Genomic DNA, 21,504 nt, shown 5'->3' with positions numbered 1-21,504 from the left:
AAAACATTAATTTTTAACTCACGTCCTTTATTAAATTATTCAATTAAATCACTTATGAGTGCATTTAGTCATTATATATTTACAAAACTTTAGATAAAAATAAATTGTTATTCTAAAAAAATTCATTTTTTACAAAATATAAAATAATTTAAAAATATTTCAACCCAATAAACTCAATCCGATCCAATCGTTTATGATAGGATTAGATTGAGTTGGGTATGTAAAAAAAAAAACACATATCCCACCCGATTCAACTCATTAAATTTTGATCGGATTGATAATAGGGTTAGTTAAATTTGACTCAATCCATAAACACTCCTACTAAAGAACTCACAAACACTCCTATTATGAAAGTTGAAGAGAGGGAGAGATAAGTTGTGAGTTCAAATCTCCCTTTAAGAAAAAACTAATAAATTAGTCATTAATATTTACCAATAAAAAATAAACATCAAAACAAAATGAATTTCTTACTTTTTTGATCTGGTCCAAGAGCAGGTAATAATATACCAGAAGCACTGTCAAAACTAAACAATGCATCATCAGAAACAATGCAACCACACAACATATTGATTGTTGAAACAGTCAAAGGCTGGTTTCCCACATAATGTGATTCGGTAAAGAGAGTGGGTGGTTTGATATATCTTGAGCAGTATATATACCAAACAAGCCTATCCAATGGAACATATAATCACCAAAATTAACAAGCTTTCCAACTCAATTGCAACACTAGTCAGTAGTCACTATGCATTTCATCAAAGTCACTCTTTTTGCAATGATAGCTTTTTTCCTCTCAGTGAAACTCTCCCTGGCTCACCCTGGCTTCCATTTTGGTTGGGGTGATCATCATAGGGGAATATCTTTTGGTCTTTCACCTCAATTCTATCAATTTTCATGCCCTCAAGCTAATGACATTGTCATGTCTGTGTTGGAGAAGGCCATTGCAAAGGACATGAGAATTGCTGCTTCTCTACTTAGACTTCACTTTCACGATTGCTTTGTGCAGGTGAATTAATTAATTACACTTGTCATAAGAACTCCTACATGAAAACTATTAAAAGAATAATATTAATCCCAATCCTATTTATAAGAAACCAATTATAGTGTATTTTATGAAGTAATAGTGTAAACAAAATCAAATTCTTTAACAAAACCCGTTGAGAAAATTCTTTTTGGGGGTTATCTTTGTTGCCTTGAGATATTTTTTAGTCTAAATTATTTGCAATTATTAGAGAGTAATGTTACTTATACAATAAAATTGTGTGGAAATCCACTTTATCTTAAAATGGGCTGATCGGATCAGAAATGATTAGTTGGATGTGAAATAAGAAACTTGGTATACCTCTAGTTGAACAAAAAATAATTTTTTTTTGTAGAAATTGTTTATTTTATGAATAATATTACTCGTCGTTAACTTGTTTCAGGTTCTTTTGTATGAATACGATGATGGTCTAAATTTTCTTGTTTTTTTTTTCTTTTGAATGGCAGGGCTGTGATGCATCAATTTTGTTGGAAGATAGCGCAAGAATAGTGAGTGAAAAAAATTCTGGACCTAACAAAAATTCTGTCCGAGGCTTCGAAGTGATTGATAAGATAAAGTCTAAGTTGGAAGAAGCATGTCCTCAGACTGTGTCCTGTGCAGACATTCTTGCCCTTGCTGCCAGGGGCTCCACTGTTCTTGTAAGTGAACAAGCTTCACTCATATTGAACAACCCTAGTATCCAAAGACTTTGCATGTCACAGAAGGCAGTTTAACCCATGACATGATGACAAATCTTAATAAAACAATCTTTTTAATTCATTTTATCAAATACATTCTTTATTATTGACCAAATTTTATTGAGATAATTATATAAGAAGTGAAATTTATGTTATTTCATAAATCTTTAATAAATTTCAACCGATAACAAAAAAGTTTTAAAGAGTGTGTTTTAGAACCTATTATTAGCATTTAACTTTATTGTTGTCGGTGCTGTATACACAAAAAAATAGAGAGAACATTAGAAATATGTAAGATTTTGAAAGTTATTTGATTCTTTAAAACAGAGTGGAGGACCTAATTGGGAACTCCCATTAGGGAGAAGAGACTCAAAAACAGCAAGCTTAAGTGACTCAAACAAAAACATTCCCCCACCAAATGCCACCATTGAAAATCTTGTGACATTTTTCAAGCGTCATGGCCTTGATGAAGTGGACCTCGTTGCCCTCTCAGGTGGAACTTCAACTTCTCATTTTATTTCCTAGTAATGAATGAGTCACATATATTAACATTTTTATTAATTATAATGTAGGTGCACATACCATTGGGGTGGCAAGATGTGTCACATTCAAGCAGAGACTATACAACCAAAAAGGAAACAACCAACCGGATGAGAATCTAGAAAAATCCTTTTACTTTGATTTGAAGACGATGTGCCCAAAATCAGGTGGTGACAACTTCATTTCTCCCTTGGACTTTGGCTCCCCAAGAATGTTTGATAATACCTATTTCAAACTCATACTTCGGGGTAAAGGACTGCTTAATTCAGATGAAGTGCTTCTTATGGGAAATGTTAAGGAAACTCAGGAATTGGTCAAGAAATATGCACAAGATGAGAGCCTTTTTTTTGAGCAATTTGCCATGTCCATGATCAAGATGGGGAACCTTCGTCCTCTTACTGGATTTAATGGAGAAGTTAGGAAGAATTGTCGCCGTGTTAATTAATCAAACAGCATATAGCTATATTTACATGACTTAAGTGTTATAGTTTTACCTACCAAAACAAGAAGGAAGGAATTTGAAAGTGTTTAACTTTTGCTAGTTATTAGTTAAGAGGGTTTGAAATATCGTGATGCTTCTATGTTAATTTGAAAGCTTAGTGTTGAAAGGTATTATTGTCCAACTACTGATTAAGTACTTTTAGGTTAGAACTAAGCAAAATACCTTAAATATGTAAAATGAAAGAGATATTAAATTTTTGCTAAAACTAGTGTCTGGTTATAATTTATCCAAAATACAAACTGAGCAATGGCAGGATAAACCGGCAAAGAATATAATAAGGAAGACAAATTAATGCATAGGAAAGCAAAAGGAACAATATATGACATTAATCATTGAAAAAGATTGATGCTAGATGTTTGATCTTTCACCAAGTCACTTTTCTTTTTTGTACTTAGTACCTTGTAATTGTATTTCCCACATGTAATTTTTTTTTTATCATTAACAACCTTCTTCAGAATCCAAATGAAAAGCAGTAAAAATATTTATATAAATTTTATCAATGAAAGATAATAAAAACATCGTAAATTTAATCAAAATGAATTCGTTAAAATATTCCAAGACTATTGTTCAAGAACACGCATTAAAGAATATTAGTAAAATTTTAATATACAATTACCCACTTACATGATTGTTACGTAACTAAATAAATCATATTAATAAAGAAGTAAAGACATTACGAAAGATCAATAAAATCCAACACGGTTGTTTGATAAAGAAGTAATTGACATAAGTTTGATTTCTGACAAGAATTTATCTCTTGACTTCTCACTGGTTGAATATCTTATTTTCAGAAAAAAAGATGTTACTATGTAAATCAATCAACAATAGAACCACCTTACTCTACCCCTTTATTAGTTTACTTAATTCTAAAAACCAGTTTAATCATTTCAAATTATTTTTTTAAAAGTAAACAAAAAACAGAAAGGAACCTTAAAAAATGATCAAAGAAAAAAAGAACCTTAAAAATACAAAAAACAGAAAAGAAACAAGTTTTTATCCTTCCTTAAGGTTAAGATTTGGGTGGCATATTTTCAAGTGGTTGAGAAAAATTATACAGCGGGAGTGTTGTGATTTCTAAATCTGAGATTCTGAATCTGAAGCTACGATGAGAAGTTGAAGTTGAAGAAGCAAAATGGTGAAGCATTCGCAAGCGTGGTTGTTGTGATTTCTAAATCTGAGATTCTGAATCTGAAGCTACGATGAGAAGTTGAAGTTGAAGAAGCAAAATGGTGAAGCATTCGCAAGCGTGGTTGGCAATGCGGAGCAAGACTTGTGCGCTAACACTCCTGGCACTCTTGTCCCTCTCCACCCTCACCCTCCTCTTCCTCCGAACCACTTCCGATTCCTGCACCCAACCTCAGGTTCGGAATTTGGATGCGCTTCAGCCTCGGACTGATTCCAAGTTACCGAACCCTCTGGAATTCATGAAGTCGAAGCTCGTTCTCATGGTCTCGCACGAACTCTCCCTCTCCGGAGGACCTCTCTTGCTCATGGAACTAGCGTTTCTGCTACGCTCCGCCGGATCCGACGTCGTTTGGATCACCAATCAGAAACCTCCTAAACCCGACGATGTCATCTACACTTTAGAAAACAAAATGCTCGACAGAGGAGTGCAGGTACTTCTCAAACAATCAACAAAACTTAACACACTTTTTTTTTTAACGCTGTTTTCGAATTAGGACTGTAGTTTGATGTAATATTCAACGCAAATCTTTATTACACTAATTGTCGAATTAAAACTCTAATTCTAATTATTTTAAAAAAAAACATTAGAAGCACGGAAGCGACAGGTTTTGTTTGTTCTCAAAAGTTTTAGATTTGTTATTTATGTTGATGTTGATAATATTTAATGTATATAGTGATTACGCAGATTAATTAGGTAAAGTTCTAGTTTTTAATTAGAAAACACTACAAATACAGAGAAATGTTGTTTGTACAAATAAGATAGAGAAAGAAAGAAACAAGAGAGGAGTAAAGAAACTATTAGATGGTTCAGAACCTCCATTGTCTCCATCAATCTCCACAGGATGCATTATCCAATGTTATTAATTCTTTTTAGCAAACTAAATTTTTTTACCGTGTTGTTACATAAAGATTAGTTGGGACCATGAACGCATAGCAAGGTTTTAAATATCAGTCGCGGTTGCGTTGCGGTTTCATCCCGTTTGTTGATATCACAGACAAATGTGACCGCTATGGTTCCAATTATGGTCACAGACAGTAAAAAAATCTTGATGTTGTGGCCCAAATCACGGCCACGGACCATTTTTTATAACCTTGAACACATGGTAGAGGCCGGAGACTGTTTAATAATTTTGAGACAAGTATGAGATGTAATGAATGAAGTGATAGGGAGATAGAGACAGAAACATTGCTGTATAAATTATTGAATGAATTGTTGATTGAATATCACTTGTAAAAAAACTTGATCTAAGTTTTGTTTGTTGTCAGAAGTGTCAGATTCGTTATTTGTATGTGAATGTGATTGATTGATTGTGTGGTGATAGGTGGTGGATGCGAGAGGTGAAAAGGCTGTGGATACAGCTCGTAATGCAGACTTGGTGATTTTGAATACTGCTGTGGCTGGGAAGTGGCTTGATGCTGTTCTCAAAGAAAAAGTTTTGGAGGTTCTTCCAAAGGTTTTGTGGTGGATTCATGAAATGCGAGGGCATTATTTCAAAGTGGAGTATGTTAAGCACCTCCCTTTTGTTGCAGGTGCCATGATCGATTCGCATACGACTGCTGAATACTGGAAGAATAGGACTAGGGAGCGTTTAGGGTATGTTTACGACTTTCTGTTTTGATATAGGTTGAGGTGTTGACTCTGCTACTTTCTGTTGTGTATGATTTTAATTGTGTGTTTTGGTCCAATGTTGCAGGATTAAAATGCCTGAAACCTATGTTGTACATCTTGGAAATAGCAAGGAGCTTATGGAGGTTGCGGAAGATAGCGTGGCCAAGAGGGTTCTTCGAGAGCATGTTCGGCAATCTCTTGGAGTGAGGAATGATGATCTACTTTTTGCCATCATAAATAGTATGATCTCCTCCCCTCCCTCTTTGATGTTTAGTGTGTGTTTGGTTGGACTTCAGTAATGTGCGTTTGTCTATAATATCAAGTCAAATATTTATAAAAGATGCAGAAGCTACTTCATGTAGCTTCGAACTAATGTGTGTCTAAACCTTACTCATGCATAGCCAAACACCCATTTAGTTACTTTCCATATTCATTTAATATGTCAATTCAGTTCATTGGATTTGTTTTTGTTTGATGTTGTCCCATCTAAAACTTCCCCTGCTATAGCAATTAGCAAGTGCATTGCTTTTAGTTTTAGTAGATATATTTTCTTTTGTTGGGAAGGGGAACGTACTGATTGCACATTTGCACATAAGAGAGCTCTAAAATTAGTAATTAGCTTCGTCTCCACAAGTGTGTTTCTAATATCATTTTTGTTATTTGCCTTTAGCAGTATTTGTCCCGGAATAACTTGATCCATTATATTTGTATGTCGAATTTAGTTTTGCTCATTGCAATATGAATTAATCCTCCCCTCTGTATATACCCTTCCATTCATTTTGAAAAATCTTTTACCATTCTATAATTTGAGCACCAGGATGATTTAATTGCAGGTGTTTCACGTGGTAAAGGGCAGGATCTATTTCTTCGGTCCTTTTATGAAAGTTTGATGCTCATCCAGGAGAAGAAACTGCAAGTTCCATCTTTGCATGCTATAGTTGTAGGGAGTGACATGAATGCTCAGACAAAGTTTGAAACAGAATTGCGTCAGTTTGTCATGGAGAAAAAAATCCAGGACCGTGTTCACTTTGTTAACAAAACCCTGGCAGTGGCTCCTTATCTGGCTTCTATTGATGTTCTTGTTCAGAATTCTCAGGTATCTTATGATAATATACCCTGCTAAGTTGAGCATGAAACAGAATTTGCTTTCATTCTATTTTGCGAAGTGGGAGGTGCTGCCTGGATTGTTAACCTTTCTACTCTAAGCAAGACTTTTGTTTTTTTGTTTTTTTATTTTTTTTTTAAGAAAAAGAGGATTTGTTTCTATCTTCCATATAAGTATTAATGCAGAGTTCAGTGAGGGACCTGATTAGAGATTCCATAAGTTAAAGTCTTGTTTTTTTAATGCTTCATACTTACAGAAACTAACAATAAGTTTTGCATTGCCACTATGGCTTTTAGATTTTGTCACCGAACATCTTGAAATATTATGTCATTTCTAAATCAGCTTCTCTTTATATTAGGCTAGGGGAGAATGTTTTGGAAGGATAACCATTGAAGCAATGGCATTTCGCCTGCCTGTACTTGTAAGTATAAGGTGCCTTGTCAACACATCTTTCCTTTTATATATTTTTTGGGTTTTAATTTCTGTAGTTGTGTCCATTTTGCCATATATGCTACTGTGCTTTCTTTTTTCATTTCTCTCTTAAATATCTGTCATGTTGCTGTTTTATTGATTTCCTTATTCAATGCTGCAAATCGGCAAACCCCTCACCCAAAAAGAAAGAAGTTGCAATTTTCATTGGTCTGTGTATGGTCTTATACGCTTATTCATACATCAAGTAAAAATCATTTCTTCAAATTTCACCTTCCTTTCTTTCCATTTTTCTCCCATGGTTTTTTTTTTATTTCCATGTGGATATGTTTCCTATATTATTTAAATCAGAGCAGAGAAGTGTTTTATGGCTTTTACATATTTGTTCAAGACCGAATTGTTTTGTCACGGGGACCTTAATGCAGAGCTAATGCATACTTCTATAGTTTTGGCTCAAAACTTCAAATGATGCATCACATGTTACATATGTTTGCCAATATAGTTTAGCACTTTCTGACTATTTTTAATCAGGGCTTGGTAAATGCAATAATGAGAGTAGAAGACATCTTATTTTCACACTGAATTTTTTATGCATGTATATTGTGTCATGTCATTTGCCTTTGACATTTCTTTATGATTAACAATAATCCCAGGGAACTGCAGCTGGGGGCACAGTGGAGATTGTGGTGAATAGGACAACTGGTTTACTGCACCCCGTTGGAAAAGAAGGTGTGACACCTCTTGCAAAAAACATTGCGAATTTGGCAACTCATGTTGAGAGGAGGCTAACTATGGGAAAGAAAGGATATGAGAGAGTGAAGGAGAGGTTTCTGGAGCCACACATGGCACAGAGAATCGCATTGGTTCTGAAGGAAGTGTTACGGAAGGGTAGCCACAATTAAAATTAACCAGCTTAGGCATTTCGCTGTTTTGAAATTGTAAATTCTACAGGGCAAACATAATGTTTTGGTGAGAGTGAATTGTATACCACCATATCTTATGTCATATGTACCGTATGCTGTAAGCAATTGGTTGATATATAGGATTTTGATATGATTATTTTTGAATTTGAGTTAACTAAAATGAGTCATTTCAGTGATAAAATTAACCGTTAATATTTAAATACATTTATGATTTGTTATAAATTTATGTATATATATATATATATATATTATTAATATTATATAAGTGTATTGTATGTTGTTCGAATCTAAGCTTGGGGCTTTTTGTTTTTTGTACATGTTAGTTATATTTAAGAAAAAGGACTCTGGACTTGTGTGTGCACCACTCAAGGTATATACAGCCCAACTAATACTCAGATCAGAAGTTGGGACAAGGGAGGCAATCGTCACATCTGCATTTCTTTTTAAGTATTAACTTGCATTCATTATCATTATTAATAGTCTTGTTTTGCCCTATTATTCTCAATTTTATCCTTTGTATATCTTTCTCAAGCAATTTGCCCTCCTCTTTTAATTTGTTATATTCTCACTTGCCTACTCTATAGGCATATATCTTCATGACCAATGAAAAAAAAAAGAGATGCACGTGAAAAACTTTTTTTCCTTCTTCACGCTTTGTTGTAATCCTCTTATCCTTTGTATTTTTTTTAAATTGAGTTTAATGATTATGCATTAAGAATGTATATTTTTATATGATTACCTAATTATAAATAACTATTTGGATACACAAGCATAGTTATCAAGTTCTGAAAATTTAAATAATTATATTACTATTAGTTATATAATGAGTTAACGAGGAAATTAAAAATAATTTTAGAGAATTTACAATATTCCATATCTCACCTAGCTAATTGAGTTAGTCCTGATTAATGACTTATAAATAAGATATATTAAATTTTAACTTTGAAACTAAAATAGATTAAAAGATTAATTTAGATAACGTAGTTACATACTCACATACACAACAGGAGAGTTTATAATCCAACAATCCGCAAACAACCTATTAAGCAGCTACTCTGCTTCAGCGTGTTGACAACACAAGAGAAGATACGAAGCTCTCTCAATCTTATTTTCTGATTAACACTAACAAATAACAATGACGGATGCTGCTGAAGACGCTACACGCCGCCGTAATGCGGTGGCCGAGTACCGCAAGAAGCTTCTTCAACACAAGGAATTGGAGTCCAGAGTACGATCCGGTTCGTTCCTTCCTTTGTCATGCTAATAGCAACTACAATTCGCTCTTGTTTTTCATTCCGAGTACTTTTTCTTATTATCATTCCGATTTATTAGGGTTTTGTTTTTGAATTTTTACGAGTTTGCCTTTGAACCGCTAATTGCAGTCCGAGAGAATTTGCGTGCCTCAAAGAAAGAGTTCAACAAAACTGAAGATGATCTGAAGTCTCTTCAAAGCGTTGGACAGATCATTGGCGAAGTTCTTAGGCCTCTCGACAATGAACGCTGTAACGATCCTATCCCTTTTCATTCCGTATTTTGAATGATATTTCGCTATTCAATTTCATTGTATATACTGTTTCATTTTTAATGTAAAAAATCTGTGCCTGTTGATCCTGGATGATAATGTATAATCTAGTAGTTGATTTAGCTAATCAATAAACTATCTTCTCTGTTGTTTTGCTTGGTTGATGTGAACTTAAGCTTACGTCGATGATTATTAATATTTTATGTTTTTGTTTCTGTTTCTGTTATCTCTCAGTGATTGTTAAGGCAAGCAGCGGACCTAGGTATGTGGTTGGCTGCCGCAGTAAAGTAGATAAGGAAAAACTGACTGCTGGTACGAGAGTCGTTCTTGATATGACGACGCTCACCATAATGCGGGCTCTTCCACGTGAAGTAAGTTTTTGCTGTTTATTCCTTTTAGATATCTATTTGATTTGGTGCATGCGATGTTTGTGTTCTTTCTGAAAGTCATGTCCTAGTTTTTTTGTGTCTGATGGTTAATATGATATATCGTGTGTTGACAGGTTGATCCAGTAGTTTACAATATGCTGCATGAGGATCCTGGTAATATCAGTTACTCTGCTGTTGGTGGTTTATCCGATCAGATAAGGGAATTGAGGGAATCAATTGAATTACCTCTGATGAATCCTGAGCTCTTCATTCGAGTTGGAATTAAACCTCCTAAGGTGATTACTTTTCACTGTACTACTTGGTCTTTGGCCTCTATTGTATGTGTTTTGGCAGCATTGTCACCTAAGTATCCACATTTTCTTTTGGTGGAAGTGTGTTTTGAGGAGCCATGGTTTATAGTTTTGTATCTGATCAATTTCTTCTCAATTCTTGTCTCCCAGGGTGTTCTTCTTTATGGGCCTCCTGGTACTGGGAAAACATTGTTAGCTAGGGCAATTGCCAGTAACATAGATGCTAACTTCTTGAAGGTCAGAATTGTTTCATTTCTGAATTCCATTGTGTTTTGAGGTTTTGGTTAATCTCAAATGTATTGTACCTTACCCTTCATGTTGGTGTAGGTTGTTTCAAGTGCAATAATTGATAAATACATTGGAGAAAGTGCCAGGTTAATTCGAGAAATGTTTGGCTATGCACGTGATCACCAGGTAGATTATTGAATGAAGTTCTTCCTATTTGTTCATATATTAAATGGAATGTTGTTCTGAATCTCCATTTTGTTTGTTAAGCCTTGCATCATTTTTATGGATGAGATCGATGCCATTGGTGGTCGTCGTTTCAGTGAGGGAACAAGTGCTGATCGTGAGATTCAGAGAACACTAATGGAGTTGCTTAATCAACTTGATGGGTTTGATCAACTTGGGAAGGTATATCTTGCTTAGTAACCCCACTTAGTTTGTTTTGAAAACCATAATCACACTTTACTTTTAGAAACACCTGCTCCCTTTCTTAACAAATTTGAAGGTAAAAAGACTATGTTGTATTTTTAATTTATTTTTTGGTGGGGAAGCTAGTGGATGGTGGACCAGTGTGGTAAGCTTTGCCAAATAAATGCATTTAATGTATCTTATTTTTCAGGTAGTCTATTTTTTTTTTCAGTGTCAAGGTTTGCAATTTTTTTCCAAAGTATTAAACTTAAGAAACAATTGCAATCGTGAATGGTAATATTAACAAATGAATTCTGCACCGACCATTTTTCAAGCAAAAGAATGAGTGGCCTTTTCCCGGTACTAATAATGAAATATAATTGAGCTGAAATTTGAGGATTTTTCTCTCTATCAACTCTGTAACATTTAGGTGCAACATATTTAGTACAGAATTCTTTCACTTATGTGAGATATAATTCAAATAAAATGTAAAGCACATCAACCTTCTAACTAATGTGTCTTCTGGATATTGTGATATTCTCTCTAAAAAGAATTGTTCTAGCTAATTCTAATGGTGGGTTAACAACTGTTAACAACAATGCTGTCTGAATGGATGTTGTAGGTTAAAATGATAATGGCAACAAACCGTCCTGATGTACTGGATCCTGCTCTTCTGCGTCCTGGAAGATTAGATAGAAAAATAGAAATTCCATTGCCAAATGAACAATCAAGGATGGAAATTCTCAAGATTCATGCTGCTGGGATTGCTAAGCACGGTGAAATAGATTATGAAGCTGTTGTGAAGCTTGCGGAGGTAAGTCCAGTTTGGATTAGTTTTGTTAGACAATTGGTGCATGTTTGATGTGTTTTTTGTTGCAAATTGCTCAGGGCTTTAATGGAGCTGATCTTCGAAATGTGTGCACGGAAGCTGGAATGGCAGCAATTCGTGCAGAACGTGATTATGTGATCCATGAAGATTTTATGAAGGTGAGTTCTTTCTCTGAGGAAGCTATTTTTGTGTGTATCAATTATGTACAAAGGGATTACTCCTCCTTGTCACTCATAGGCACAACAATTTGACTTCTTTCTTTGGTTCCCAGGCTGTTAGAAAACTGAATGATGCAAAGAAACTCGAATCCAGTGCTCACTACAGTGCTGATTTTGGCAAAGACTAAAAGCTATTATAAAATTCTGAGCCATGGATATCTAGGGAAAACTTCATGCAATTAGGTTAACTCAGACGGTCTGACCTTAAGATGAAGTGGTCTCTTTTAGCTATGCCTTCTATTGTCCGACTTATGCAGTTCCATAGAGAAGATGTTTAGTTGAATCATTTGCCTAAGCTAATTGAATTATTATTATTTTTGTTTTCTTTGGGATTATGCTATACAAATTACTGATCTTTGAATTTAGAGTTTGCGTGCCTCCCCATTTATGGTTAAAGACTGCTTGTTGAGTGAATTTGCGTTGCAAGCTTCAATAAATCTGATTTGGTGTTTAATCTATAAGCTAAGCCATAACAAGTTGTATTCATCGAAAGAGGGAAGGGTTACAAGTGATGCTACTGCTGTTATACTAATTCCAGCTAGCAACGCTCTAATCTTGAGTTTGGATTTTAGTTTCATCTTTTCTTTTAATTAACCAAAACTCAATCCAGCTAGCTAAGCTGTTGTTATAGCTGTGTGGCCTTCGCGATTGTTACGTTGTGAAGTCTAGCTTCCGTATAAACCAAATTTGTCCACTAGAAATAGTGTAAAATTAATGTACGTGCCCAGGTGCACAAACCAATCAAATTCAGCTGCCAATCAGCTTGAAAATTACATTCACACTTCTATAATAGCCTATTAGGCACTGCATTTCGAAAAACCACGTCAGAGTGAGTTGGTCAAGATGCAGTAGCAAGCATGCATTTAACTGATTGAAGTATCCTTATGTCTTGTGTCTCTCTCATTCTTGATGATTGCTGACTCTATTGCAATTTTGAGTTAGTGGTCTTCCTCGTGATGTTGGCGTGGTTGACCCCATATTTCGATGTTGTTCTTTTGGTTAATTTGTGTTTCATCATTCTTACAATTTTGAAGAACCAGAATGCACTTACCAGCTGCAAACCCAATCCCATAGCCTGTAACGATACGATGGAAAGAATTAAACAAAGTTGAGTGGTTACCCAGAAATATTTCAGAAAATAGAAATGGTTTCTCTAAAGAAAAGCAACAAATAATACCTTTATGAGAAGTGGATAGTTGGCAGATAAAGTTACGTAAGTGATACATGGTCCGACCACCATCCTAGCAAATGTAAATATGGCTGCGAATAGAATCTGTGCCATTACATGAAACTCAGCTTTTAGCACATTTTATATCAATGTTTAATTAAAAATTTAAACACATTTCACCTTAATTTATTTAATTTTAATTATTAGCCCCCAATTGAAATCCCATCTATTTACTTTATACTGCCTGCAAAGAACATTGGTTTTACCTCATTTTGGTTAAACAAAAAGTTATTAAACTGCCCTTCATTTTCTTGAATTACCCACCCCTAAATATGAAATTAGGGATACATTCTTATGAGAACGACTAATTATGTATAACTTATAATTTAAATCATTTTGTCCCAAATATTTCTAAATTGAACAATCTAAACTTAATAAAATATGTAAAATTTCTCATGATGAATTTTATGTTGAATTCAATACTTTCTGGTGAAAATAAAACCATATTTCAAAACATGGTGAGTGATTTAGTTATTCAACTATATTTTTCACTCCCAAATGTTAGATTTTAGGCCTAACTCATTTTTACAAAAGTAACTAGTAATTGATTGTAACAGTTTTCTTTCTTGTGAAAATATTTGCAAAATGTTTGAATATATACAAAGATGATGTACCAAAAAGGTTACAATCAATTGAGATTTGAGAGACCATGTATGTACCGTGTAAGCTATGCAAAACGAGTGTGTACTATGAACATAGCAACAGGAATAAGCAGGACAAGTGTTTACCGTGTACAACTCAGCAGAAAAAGAATACTAACTCAATAAATATCATAATTATTCAACCTTCTGTTGATGCATTGTATATTAAGTTGGCTATATTAACAACTGTTGTGTTTTTTCACTTTTTAATCAATTGTACTTTCAGAACTAAAAACAATTTTTAACTTTTGTCAAACATGGGCGTACGTGTGAAATAAAAAGACAAATGCCTACACTTTAATCACTTCCTTAACGAGGCAGTGTCAACAAGACATGAAATATTTGGTATGTCCTAGACTTTAGAATTTTACTTACATCAGCAGCCAAATTAAGAAGGGTATCCCTGTAACCAAGCTCTTTAAGAAGCTCCCTCAAATGCAAGAATGGGCTTGATATCTCTGTTATCCATATTGTCGCTACCATTTCTGAGCCACACTGCGCACAGATACGGCAAAAAAATCTCTAGCTAATCATGAAATCCTCACAGCAGAACACAAAACTAGAGTAATACTTCCAATAAATAAAACTTTCTAAAAAAGAGGCAAATTGACAGTATTGACATATTGAGAAAGAATTACTCCAAAATTCTACTGGCAAACTAGATTACCAAATATTTTAATCTAATTATGTGGTTTTAAGAAGAATTCATATTGTGGGTTTTTGATGACCAAATCGACTCATTTCTCATTATAATATAAATAATAGTTAAATATGTTTTTAGTCTTTATATATAGATAATATTTACTTTTAGTCTCTTAAAAATAGATAGTTTATTTTTAATATTTTATTTATAGTAATGTGTAATATGTAGTCTTTATTTTCATAAATGATGGAATGAAAGGAGACAATTTATTTTTGTGTAAAAGACAAGAAACACAACGCATTTTCATAAATGAAGGATTAAAAGGAAAAGATCTAAAAACAAACATTGATCTATTTACATGAACTAAAAACATATTAAATCACAAGAAATAATATACAGCAAACCATGGAGAAATGATTGAAGTGCTTGATTACCTTTTGATAGGAAAGACCTGCTCCAATTCCAACAATGCTTACCAAATGGTGGACGGTGTTGTCTAGATTCACTCTTTCATCCAATTGACAACAAGCTAGATCATAAATGAGATAAGAAAGGCTAACTGCTAGGACTTGCATCTGCTCATATCACAGTTCAAGCATTCCACTTTTAGTGCCAAATCCAAAAAAAAATAAAAATAAAACACCCAAATTCATAGCACTATTGAGGTTTCTCTCAAAGAGCATTATGGCATGCAGTTAATCCAATACCTGTTTGGGTGAAGATTTTGATCCCACAGGACAAATTGGACACTTCCAATCTTCAACAGAGAGCCAAGCCAATGTGACTGCTAAAGTTGCATGGAGCGTGGACACAACGCGGTTGCAGAAATCAAAAGAACGCTTGGGAAAGATTCTTCTCACTAGGACAAAAGCTGATGTCCATGAAACAACTCCAACAACAATTGTCCTTATAACATAGTCTTCCATTTCTCTATGCTGCAAAATATGTGTTCACAATTAATTGAAGTTTCAGCAAATGCATTACCATATAATTAAATTGACACACATATGCATGTATACAAGTATTATATGGTTCAGAATTATTGAAACCTGTAACTAAGAATTGACACTTGAGAGGACACGAAGAAATAATAAGTTGCATTCCATGTCACAACTGCCACCAGAATATGGGTGTGACCAAGTAGAGACAGGAATATGGACTTGTCATGAAATTATTACGCAACCACCACATTTATTATATTTATCAATGGACAGAGATGAAAAAAATAAAATGTTATATGCTATTTAACCAACACCAATCATAACTGAACGAAGGTGACCACGCAGAATTGCAGAGATGTATGAATTGAAAGCAATGGTAAAGTTATGTTGCAGTTCTCTATAATTAGGCTTTCTAGCTTTGTTGGTTATAAGTTATGTCACCGTACTTTCGCGGGTTCCACACTTAGCATTTATTTATTGGTGGAAGGTAAGCATGCAAGGGAGGATTTAAATTGAAAACAGGCTCAAAAGTGAGTAAGTTGTTGGTAAGCATGATTTAGCAGATGAAATAAACTATAAATTCATACTGAAAGTGTGAAGCTACATTGAAAGGTCTTGAAGGAGATGTTTCTTAAAAGTTCAGAACATTGGTGATCATCTACACATTAAATTTTTATCTATTTGTTTATTTTGCGTAAGGAAGGGGGTTTCATTTTCTTAGCTGATAACTATATATATACGTACACATGCAAGGAGAGGGCTTTTTCACCAAAATGGTGCAATTTTATTATTTAATTGCCGAAATAGATAGATTTTTTTAAAAAAATACGGAAGGTGGCTAAGTCGTTTTCTTGAATAATTTCTTAAAAGTGTTTGATTTAACACGACTTAGCTTTCTAATTTATTTTTTTAAAAATCTGTGGCAGCTAAAAGCCACCACAAGTTGCTTCTTAACAGAGAGGAGGGAGGAGGGAGGAGTAAAGAGTGAAGAAGAGGAGACTGTGTTTTAAGCCTAGGGAAGCAATTTTTAATAGCTAAAAACCGCCAAAAAGATTGTTTAAAATAGTTCAAACAAATTAAACATGTAATTTTTGACGGTTTTTGCAACCAGAAAATTAAATGTCAATAAATATAATAAAACTATCACTATGTCATCATCATTTAACTATTCAAACTTTTAATAAAAAAAAATTAAGAAATTTTAAACAGTCAAATTTTTGTTGAGAAATTAAGACTCGAATTTAGAAAAAAATCAGTCACTGTTTTTAGTTAATCCTTAAAAAAATACAAGAATATAGAATTTAATCTTTGAAATTACATTTTATTTTATTAATTTTATGAAACATCATTTACCTTTCTCATACAAAAAGATAATGATTTTTTTATATAAAAAAAAAACCTTTACGGTCTCTGTTTATGCTTCTTCCCTTTGACATCGTAAAGAAAGTGTATCAGTGTGTGTTGGGTGAGTGAATAGAAATTGAAAAACTTGATGATTTTGTTGAACCCCAGATTTTGGCATGGAAATAGCCTTATCGCTTCCTCTTGAGCGTTGCCATGTTCATGTTGGGACAAGTTTTGGGTCGATAACCCCAACGTTGTCTGAAAAGCGCAGCATGTTCATTCTCGGTATGGGATTTTTTGGGCAATCACTTGCACGCAAACTCCACAACCAAGGATGGTTAGTTACATTGCATTCTCTTTTCTTCAATTTTTACTTCAAAGTTCAAACTTTCTCTCATTGGATTAATGATTATTGGTAGGGTCGTGTCTGGGACTTGCACAACCCATGTGAAGAAGAAGGAACTTCAGGAAATGGGGTTTAATGTCCACCTTTTCGATGCAAACCACCCCGAGTGAGTCAACTTATAATTTTGCCTTCAAGTTTTCTTTTTTTTCATGAAAAAAAAAACACAAATTGTTATGTGGGTGTTAATTGGATTAGATGCCCAACTTGAGGACTATAAAGGGCACTGTTTTGTGTATCCCTGGATGATTTTTTGCTGCATTATAAATAAATACTATGAAATTGAAAACTTAAAATGTATAGTTGCTAAGAGCATCTCGTGGTGAATAATAATCCCTCCTCCATCTTTAATTATAAGACATAGTTGACTAATTTAGGCATATTAAAAAAGTTGGTTATTTTAGTTATTTGCATTAAATTTATAGTATTTTTTCAAATTTATTCTTAATTTTATTTGGAACCTATTCATCTTGTTCGATCTCCATTGGAGAGAGAAAGAGATAATTCAGGATATTTTAGTCAAAAAAGAATTAATGCACAAGAGAGGTGAAATGAAGTCTTACAATAAGGGTCGAACAAAAAAATTTATTGACTATGTCTTAGGGACGGAGGGAGTAGTATCTTTGATGATTGAGTCAAATAAGATGTGTGATCCATGTAGTTGATACCAAATGGGATATGGCTTTTGTTGTTGTTATTTTGCAGTGTGGATGTCCTACAAGTAATGAAAAATTACTCTCACATTCTTGTTTCTGTCCCACCTCTTGTAGGCATTGGTGACCCGGTATGATTTTACTGTAACAACTGTTATATGTCAACATTCTGTGTTGATTTTGTACAATGGAGTAATCTCTTTCAGCTTCCCCCTTTTTTTAATTATGTTTTGTTGATTTGTAGATGCTTCGGCATGAAGAGCTTTTGAGAAGCTCGTTAACTGATGGGGATCTTCGGTGGCTTTGTTACTTGTCTTCAACTAGTAAGTCTTTTTTTTTTTATAAGCTCAACTAGTAAGTCTTAATTGAAATTAGTAATGAGTTCAATGTTACAGTATGTATAGTCATGCACTTAAATGAAAAATCACCGTTTCATGCTTTCTCCTTTTTCTTTTCCTTTGCAAAAGAAAATGGTTTCTGGTCTGGAACTGCTGCATTATCTACTAGATACATTAAATGTTCGTACAACACTTTTGCTTTTTTGGAGCAAGTAACTTTTTAAAGTCAGAAGAACTCTTCTTTTCTTGTTTGATCCATGCAAAAACTCTTCTTGCTGGCATTAAATTGCTGTGCTACTTAGTGCGCATTGATGATTGAAAGTTCTTCATTCTTATAATAGGTATAAACTCAAAGACATTATTAGATGCACCCTCTAAACCAGCAGGGGAATGACTATTTATAAGATGAATTTTCTGTTGTGCTAATGAAGAATATTTTATTGTTATGCACACTTCTTCTGTTAAGTTGATCTTACCGGAAATTCAGAGTTTGCTCAACTGGTTGAGGATTTAATCTGTAGTCATAAGGTCAACTAAATGTTCCAAAAAACAAAATATTTTGACCATTTATTGAGTGGATTGACCTAAGGTTTGTTAGATTCCTTTAAAGCTAGTGGGAAAGATTTCATTTCAATAAAAATAATAAAGAATATAGTAAATATTCTAGAAGTTAATATGATTTAGCGTGTGCATAAAGATACTGTCATAGGATTCAATTCAGACATTTAGTTGCCACACTGGTTGTTAGATGATATACTTAAGGCTTTTTAAAACTAGGTTTGCCCCACTACAAGCCATGTCTACTGCTGCTTTGACATACTTTTCTAATGCTTTCAGATTCAAATATGATGACAGAGACACTTTCTGCCTTGCAGGTGTCTATGGAGACTGTGATGGTGAATTGGTGGATGAGGAGTAAGAGAGTGTAACTAAATAAATCACTTTCCTTCCAAAATTTCTGAAACTTCTCTGTTAGTTGTCTCTTAGTGTGTGCATCATGCTGTCACAGTTATCCAACAAACCCGGAAAGTGGGTTGGCTAAATTAAGGTTAGCTTCTGAAGAAGGCTGGTCAAATTTGGCTCACAATCTTGGGATCTCACCGCTTTTATTTCGACTAGGAGGTATCTATGGCCCCGGTAGAAGGTACTTACCTTCTGTTATTGTAATTTATTTTTCAAGTAATGCTTCTATTATTAGTTTCTTTCTAGGATTTGCAAAAGCCTATAAAAGTTTTGTCCCAGCTGGTTGCCATGATAATCAATTCAAGCCTGTCATTCCGAGGATATACCATTCAATAAGTGTCATATGACATTTTGACACTCATCCTGAATTTAAATTATAAGTTTGGGTTTATGTTTACATGGCAAGTTGGTCTGTCACTTATCTGTCAATTTAGCATATATATCTTTGTCTTGAACATTTTTTTTGTTTTAGTGCTGTTGATACAATAATCAAGCAGAAGCCAATGTCAGAAGGTCAGAAAAGGAGAAAAAACCGAAAATATACATCCAGAATACATGTTGATGACATCTGCCAGGCACTGATGGCTACTGTTCTTGCACCTCCCCCCAGGTGAATATGCACTACAATTAACTTTATGGTACATTTATCACCCTTTCTAGTGAAATGTTTCTAACCTAACTAGGCAAAAATTTCCAGAGTAAAGGAACAACTGTTGTAAATGGCAGTGATGAAAGCATTGACTGAGGCATTTATCTAACAAGAACAGACCTTAAACTGGAGATTTATTAGAATTTCTTCATCATGAACATGCAAACCATACTAACTACCGTTTAAAATACTTACCATATTGAATCTACACAAGTCATACTGGAATTTACCAACAGTATTGTCTAAATATTGGTTGTGTACGCTAGTTAAGGTTTTAAAAAACGGTTTGCTATTATGATTCCAGACACACAATGTCAACGTATTTGCCAACCGCATCTGTTCACAATTTTCGACAATATTGCAATGAAACCATGAATGTGACTGTGACCCTGATCACAATTTAAAATCCTGTTAATATTTCCTATCTTGTTCATTGTTCTTTGACTCATTCTATGGACCCGGATAAGAATAAAGTGTACAAGAGCAATTCTTGCACAACCACCTGTCAAAAACTTGGGATGCATAAAAATAATGAGTAAATTATGTGCTGAAGTTATCTTAATGTTGAGTTTTTACTTTCAGGGAAGTTTACAATATCGTTGATGATGACCCTGCTCCGAGGGAAGAAGTATTTGAATATGCAATGAAATTGGTGGAGAAGAAATGGCCAGGGTTGAAGTTACAAAGTGTAGAGCAGAAGCAGAAAGAGTGGCCAAATGCGAAGAATCCAAGGGGTGAGAAGAGAGTGTGTAATGCTCGAATGAAGAGGGAACTGGGGGTGCAACTACTTTACCCTGATTACAAATCAGGATTGAAGAGTATAATTCACCAAATTCAGACTCCATTCCAGTCTCATTGATATTCATATTACTTCATGTTGTTTTTTCATATCGTGTGTGTGCAAATTCCCTCAAACAAAAAAGAAACAGTAAAATAACACGTTTAAATTTCAAATTTCCAACCAATAGAATTGCAAATAAAGTCATGAAAATCCAAACTTTGAATCTCTCTGGCGTTAGAAACTCGTTGCTACCATCCCTCCCCTTATTACTAATGCACCCCCCCTGAAATTAGCCAAATCCCCTATTTCAAACAATTTCAAACTTGTCTTTTTTTACTATTTATGTAAGATGCTTAAACTTTTATATATATATATATATATATATATATATTATTTTTATTTTTTTGTGGTAAACAATCTACGACACTTATTTTTGAATTAGAGAGTATTTAGGATGATCTCCTGGCCTTCTATTAGACACACAAGTATGTAATGTCATATAACGGTAGAGAGTAATATTGATTTTAGAGAACTAAAAATCAAAGATTTTCTTTTACAAAGGAAGAAAAATAAAAGTTTAAGCATCTTACATAAAAATTTAAGACTCTGTAAAAAAAAAAAAAGAATCATTTTACATAAATTTAAAACATATGTAATCCTTGTTGTCAATTCAAGAAGAAATATCTAGACATTTACTAACAAATTAAGTAATTATAAAATAAAAACATTTAATGTATATATTTTTTAAAACATAATATTTTCTTAAATAATTTTTAAAATATTAGTAGAGAAGAACATTTATTTAGTGTTTGCTTAAATTGGTAGTAGAATGAGTAGTAACTAGTATGTGACCAAAAATAGAACGGTAAATAAAAAGAGAGGTATTGTATAATACCTCATCCGGTTTGTTACTATTTTCCTTTTTCTTTCTCTGTCTTTCTCTTACGGGCATTCGGCATTCGTACACGATTGCTTGTGGTTTGAGAAATTTCACATCCATCATGACCACAGAAACCAGAAATGCCAGTGG

The 21,504-nt window shown here is 33.8% G+C and overlaps 5 protein-coding genes across 7 annotated transcripts; 4 read left to right on the top strand and 1 right to left on the bottom strand.

Annotated features, from left to right (window-relative positions):
- Window positions 1-698: 698 nt before the first annotated feature.
- LOC114392124 (peroxidase 9-like) lies at window positions 699-2,873 on the top strand. The gene is made up of 4 exons (XM_028353159.1): window positions 699-1,003; window positions 1,486-1,677; window positions 2,044-2,209; window positions 2,289-2,873. Exons 1-4 carry the CDS (start codon window positions 743-745, stop codon window positions 2,699-2,701), a joined length of 1,032 nt encoding a protein of 343 aa, XP_028208960.1. The 5' UTR covers window positions 699-742; the 3' UTR covers window positions 2,702-2,873.
- Window positions 2,874-3,726: 853 nt separating this feature from the next.
- Window positions 3,727-8,153, top strand: LOC114392585. Of its 2 annotated transcripts, none has more exons than XM_028353774.1 (6): window positions 3,727-4,374; window positions 5,266-5,537; window positions 5,638-5,792; window positions 6,386-6,648; window positions 7,016-7,089; window positions 7,740-7,916. In XM_028353774.1, the coding sequence occupies exons 1-6, from the start codon at window positions 3,985-3,987 to the stop codon at window positions 7,774-7,776; spliced, it is 1,191 nt and encodes a 396-aa protein (XP_028209575.1). In that variant the 5' UTR covers window positions 3,727-3,984; the 3' UTR covers window positions 7,777-7,916. The 2 variants fall into 2 exon arrangements, with proteins under 2 accessions (XP_028209575.1, XP_028209573.1); XM_028353772.1 differs by having other exon boundaries at window positions 3,730-4,374; window positions 7,016-7,078; window positions 7,740-8,153.
- An 865-nt stretch (window positions 8,154-9,018) lies between these two features.
- On the top strand, window positions 9,019-12,304 carry LOC114392586 (26S proteasome regulatory subunit 10B homolog A-like). The gene is made up of 10 exons (XM_028353775.1): window positions 9,019-9,247; window positions 9,392-9,511; window positions 9,766-9,902; window positions 10,034-10,195; window positions 10,361-10,447; window positions 10,538-10,624; window positions 10,706-10,843; window positions 11,466-11,657; window positions 11,732-11,830; window positions 11,944-12,304. Exons 1-10 carry the CDS (start codon window positions 9,145-9,147, stop codon window positions 12,016-12,018), a joined length of 1,200 nt encoding a protein of 399 aa, XP_028209576.1. The 5' UTR covers window positions 9,019-9,144; the 3' UTR covers window positions 12,019-12,304.
- A 256-nt stretch (window positions 12,305-12,560) lies between these two features.
- On the bottom strand, window positions 12,561-15,438 carry LOC114392587 (transmembrane protein 136-like). Its single transcript, XM_028353776.1, has 5 exons — window positions 15,110-15,438; window positions 14,837-14,977; window positions 14,135-14,254; window positions 13,068-13,163; window positions 12,561-12,965 (listed from the first exon to the last, which is right to left on the bottom strand). The coding sequence occupies exons 1-5, from the start codon at window positions 15,326-15,328 to the stop codon at window positions 12,813-12,815; spliced, it is 729 nt and encodes a 242-aa protein (XP_028209577.1). The 5' UTR covers window positions 15,329-15,438; the 3' UTR covers window positions 12,561-12,812.
- Window positions 15,439-16,750: 1,312 nt separating this feature from the next.
- On the top strand, window positions 16,751-20,699 carry LOC114392491 (protein YeeZ-like). 2 transcript variants are annotated; one of them, XM_028353647.1, is made up of 8 exons: window positions 16,751-17,024; window positions 17,107-17,199; window positions 17,796-17,874; window positions 17,988-18,066; window positions 18,919-19,006; window positions 19,091-19,225; window positions 19,517-19,654; window positions 20,276-20,699. In XM_028353647.1, exons 1-8 carry the CDS (start codon window positions 16,864-16,866, stop codon window positions 20,550-20,552), a joined length of 1,050 nt encoding a protein of 349 aa, XP_028209448.1. In that variant the 5' UTR covers window positions 16,751-16,863; the 3' UTR covers window positions 20,553-20,699. The 2 variants fall into 2 exon arrangements, with proteins under 2 accessions (XP_028209448.1, XP_028209449.1); XM_028353648.1 differs by having other exon boundaries at window positions 16,752-17,024; window positions 18,957-18,996.
- The last annotated feature ends 805 nt before the right edge of the window (window positions 20,700-21,504 follow it).

This window comes from Glycine soja, chromosome 17, assembly GCF_004193775.1.
Source record: "Glycine soja cultivar W05 chromosome 17, ASM419377v2, whole genome shotgun sequence".
Classification (NCBI taxonomy): Eukaryota; Viridiplantae; Streptophyta; class Magnoliopsida; order Fabales; family Fabaceae; genus Glycine; species Glycine soja.
The sequence above is the reverse complement of the archived record's forward strand: the minus strand, read 5'-3'. Positions and strand labels throughout refer to the sequence as shown.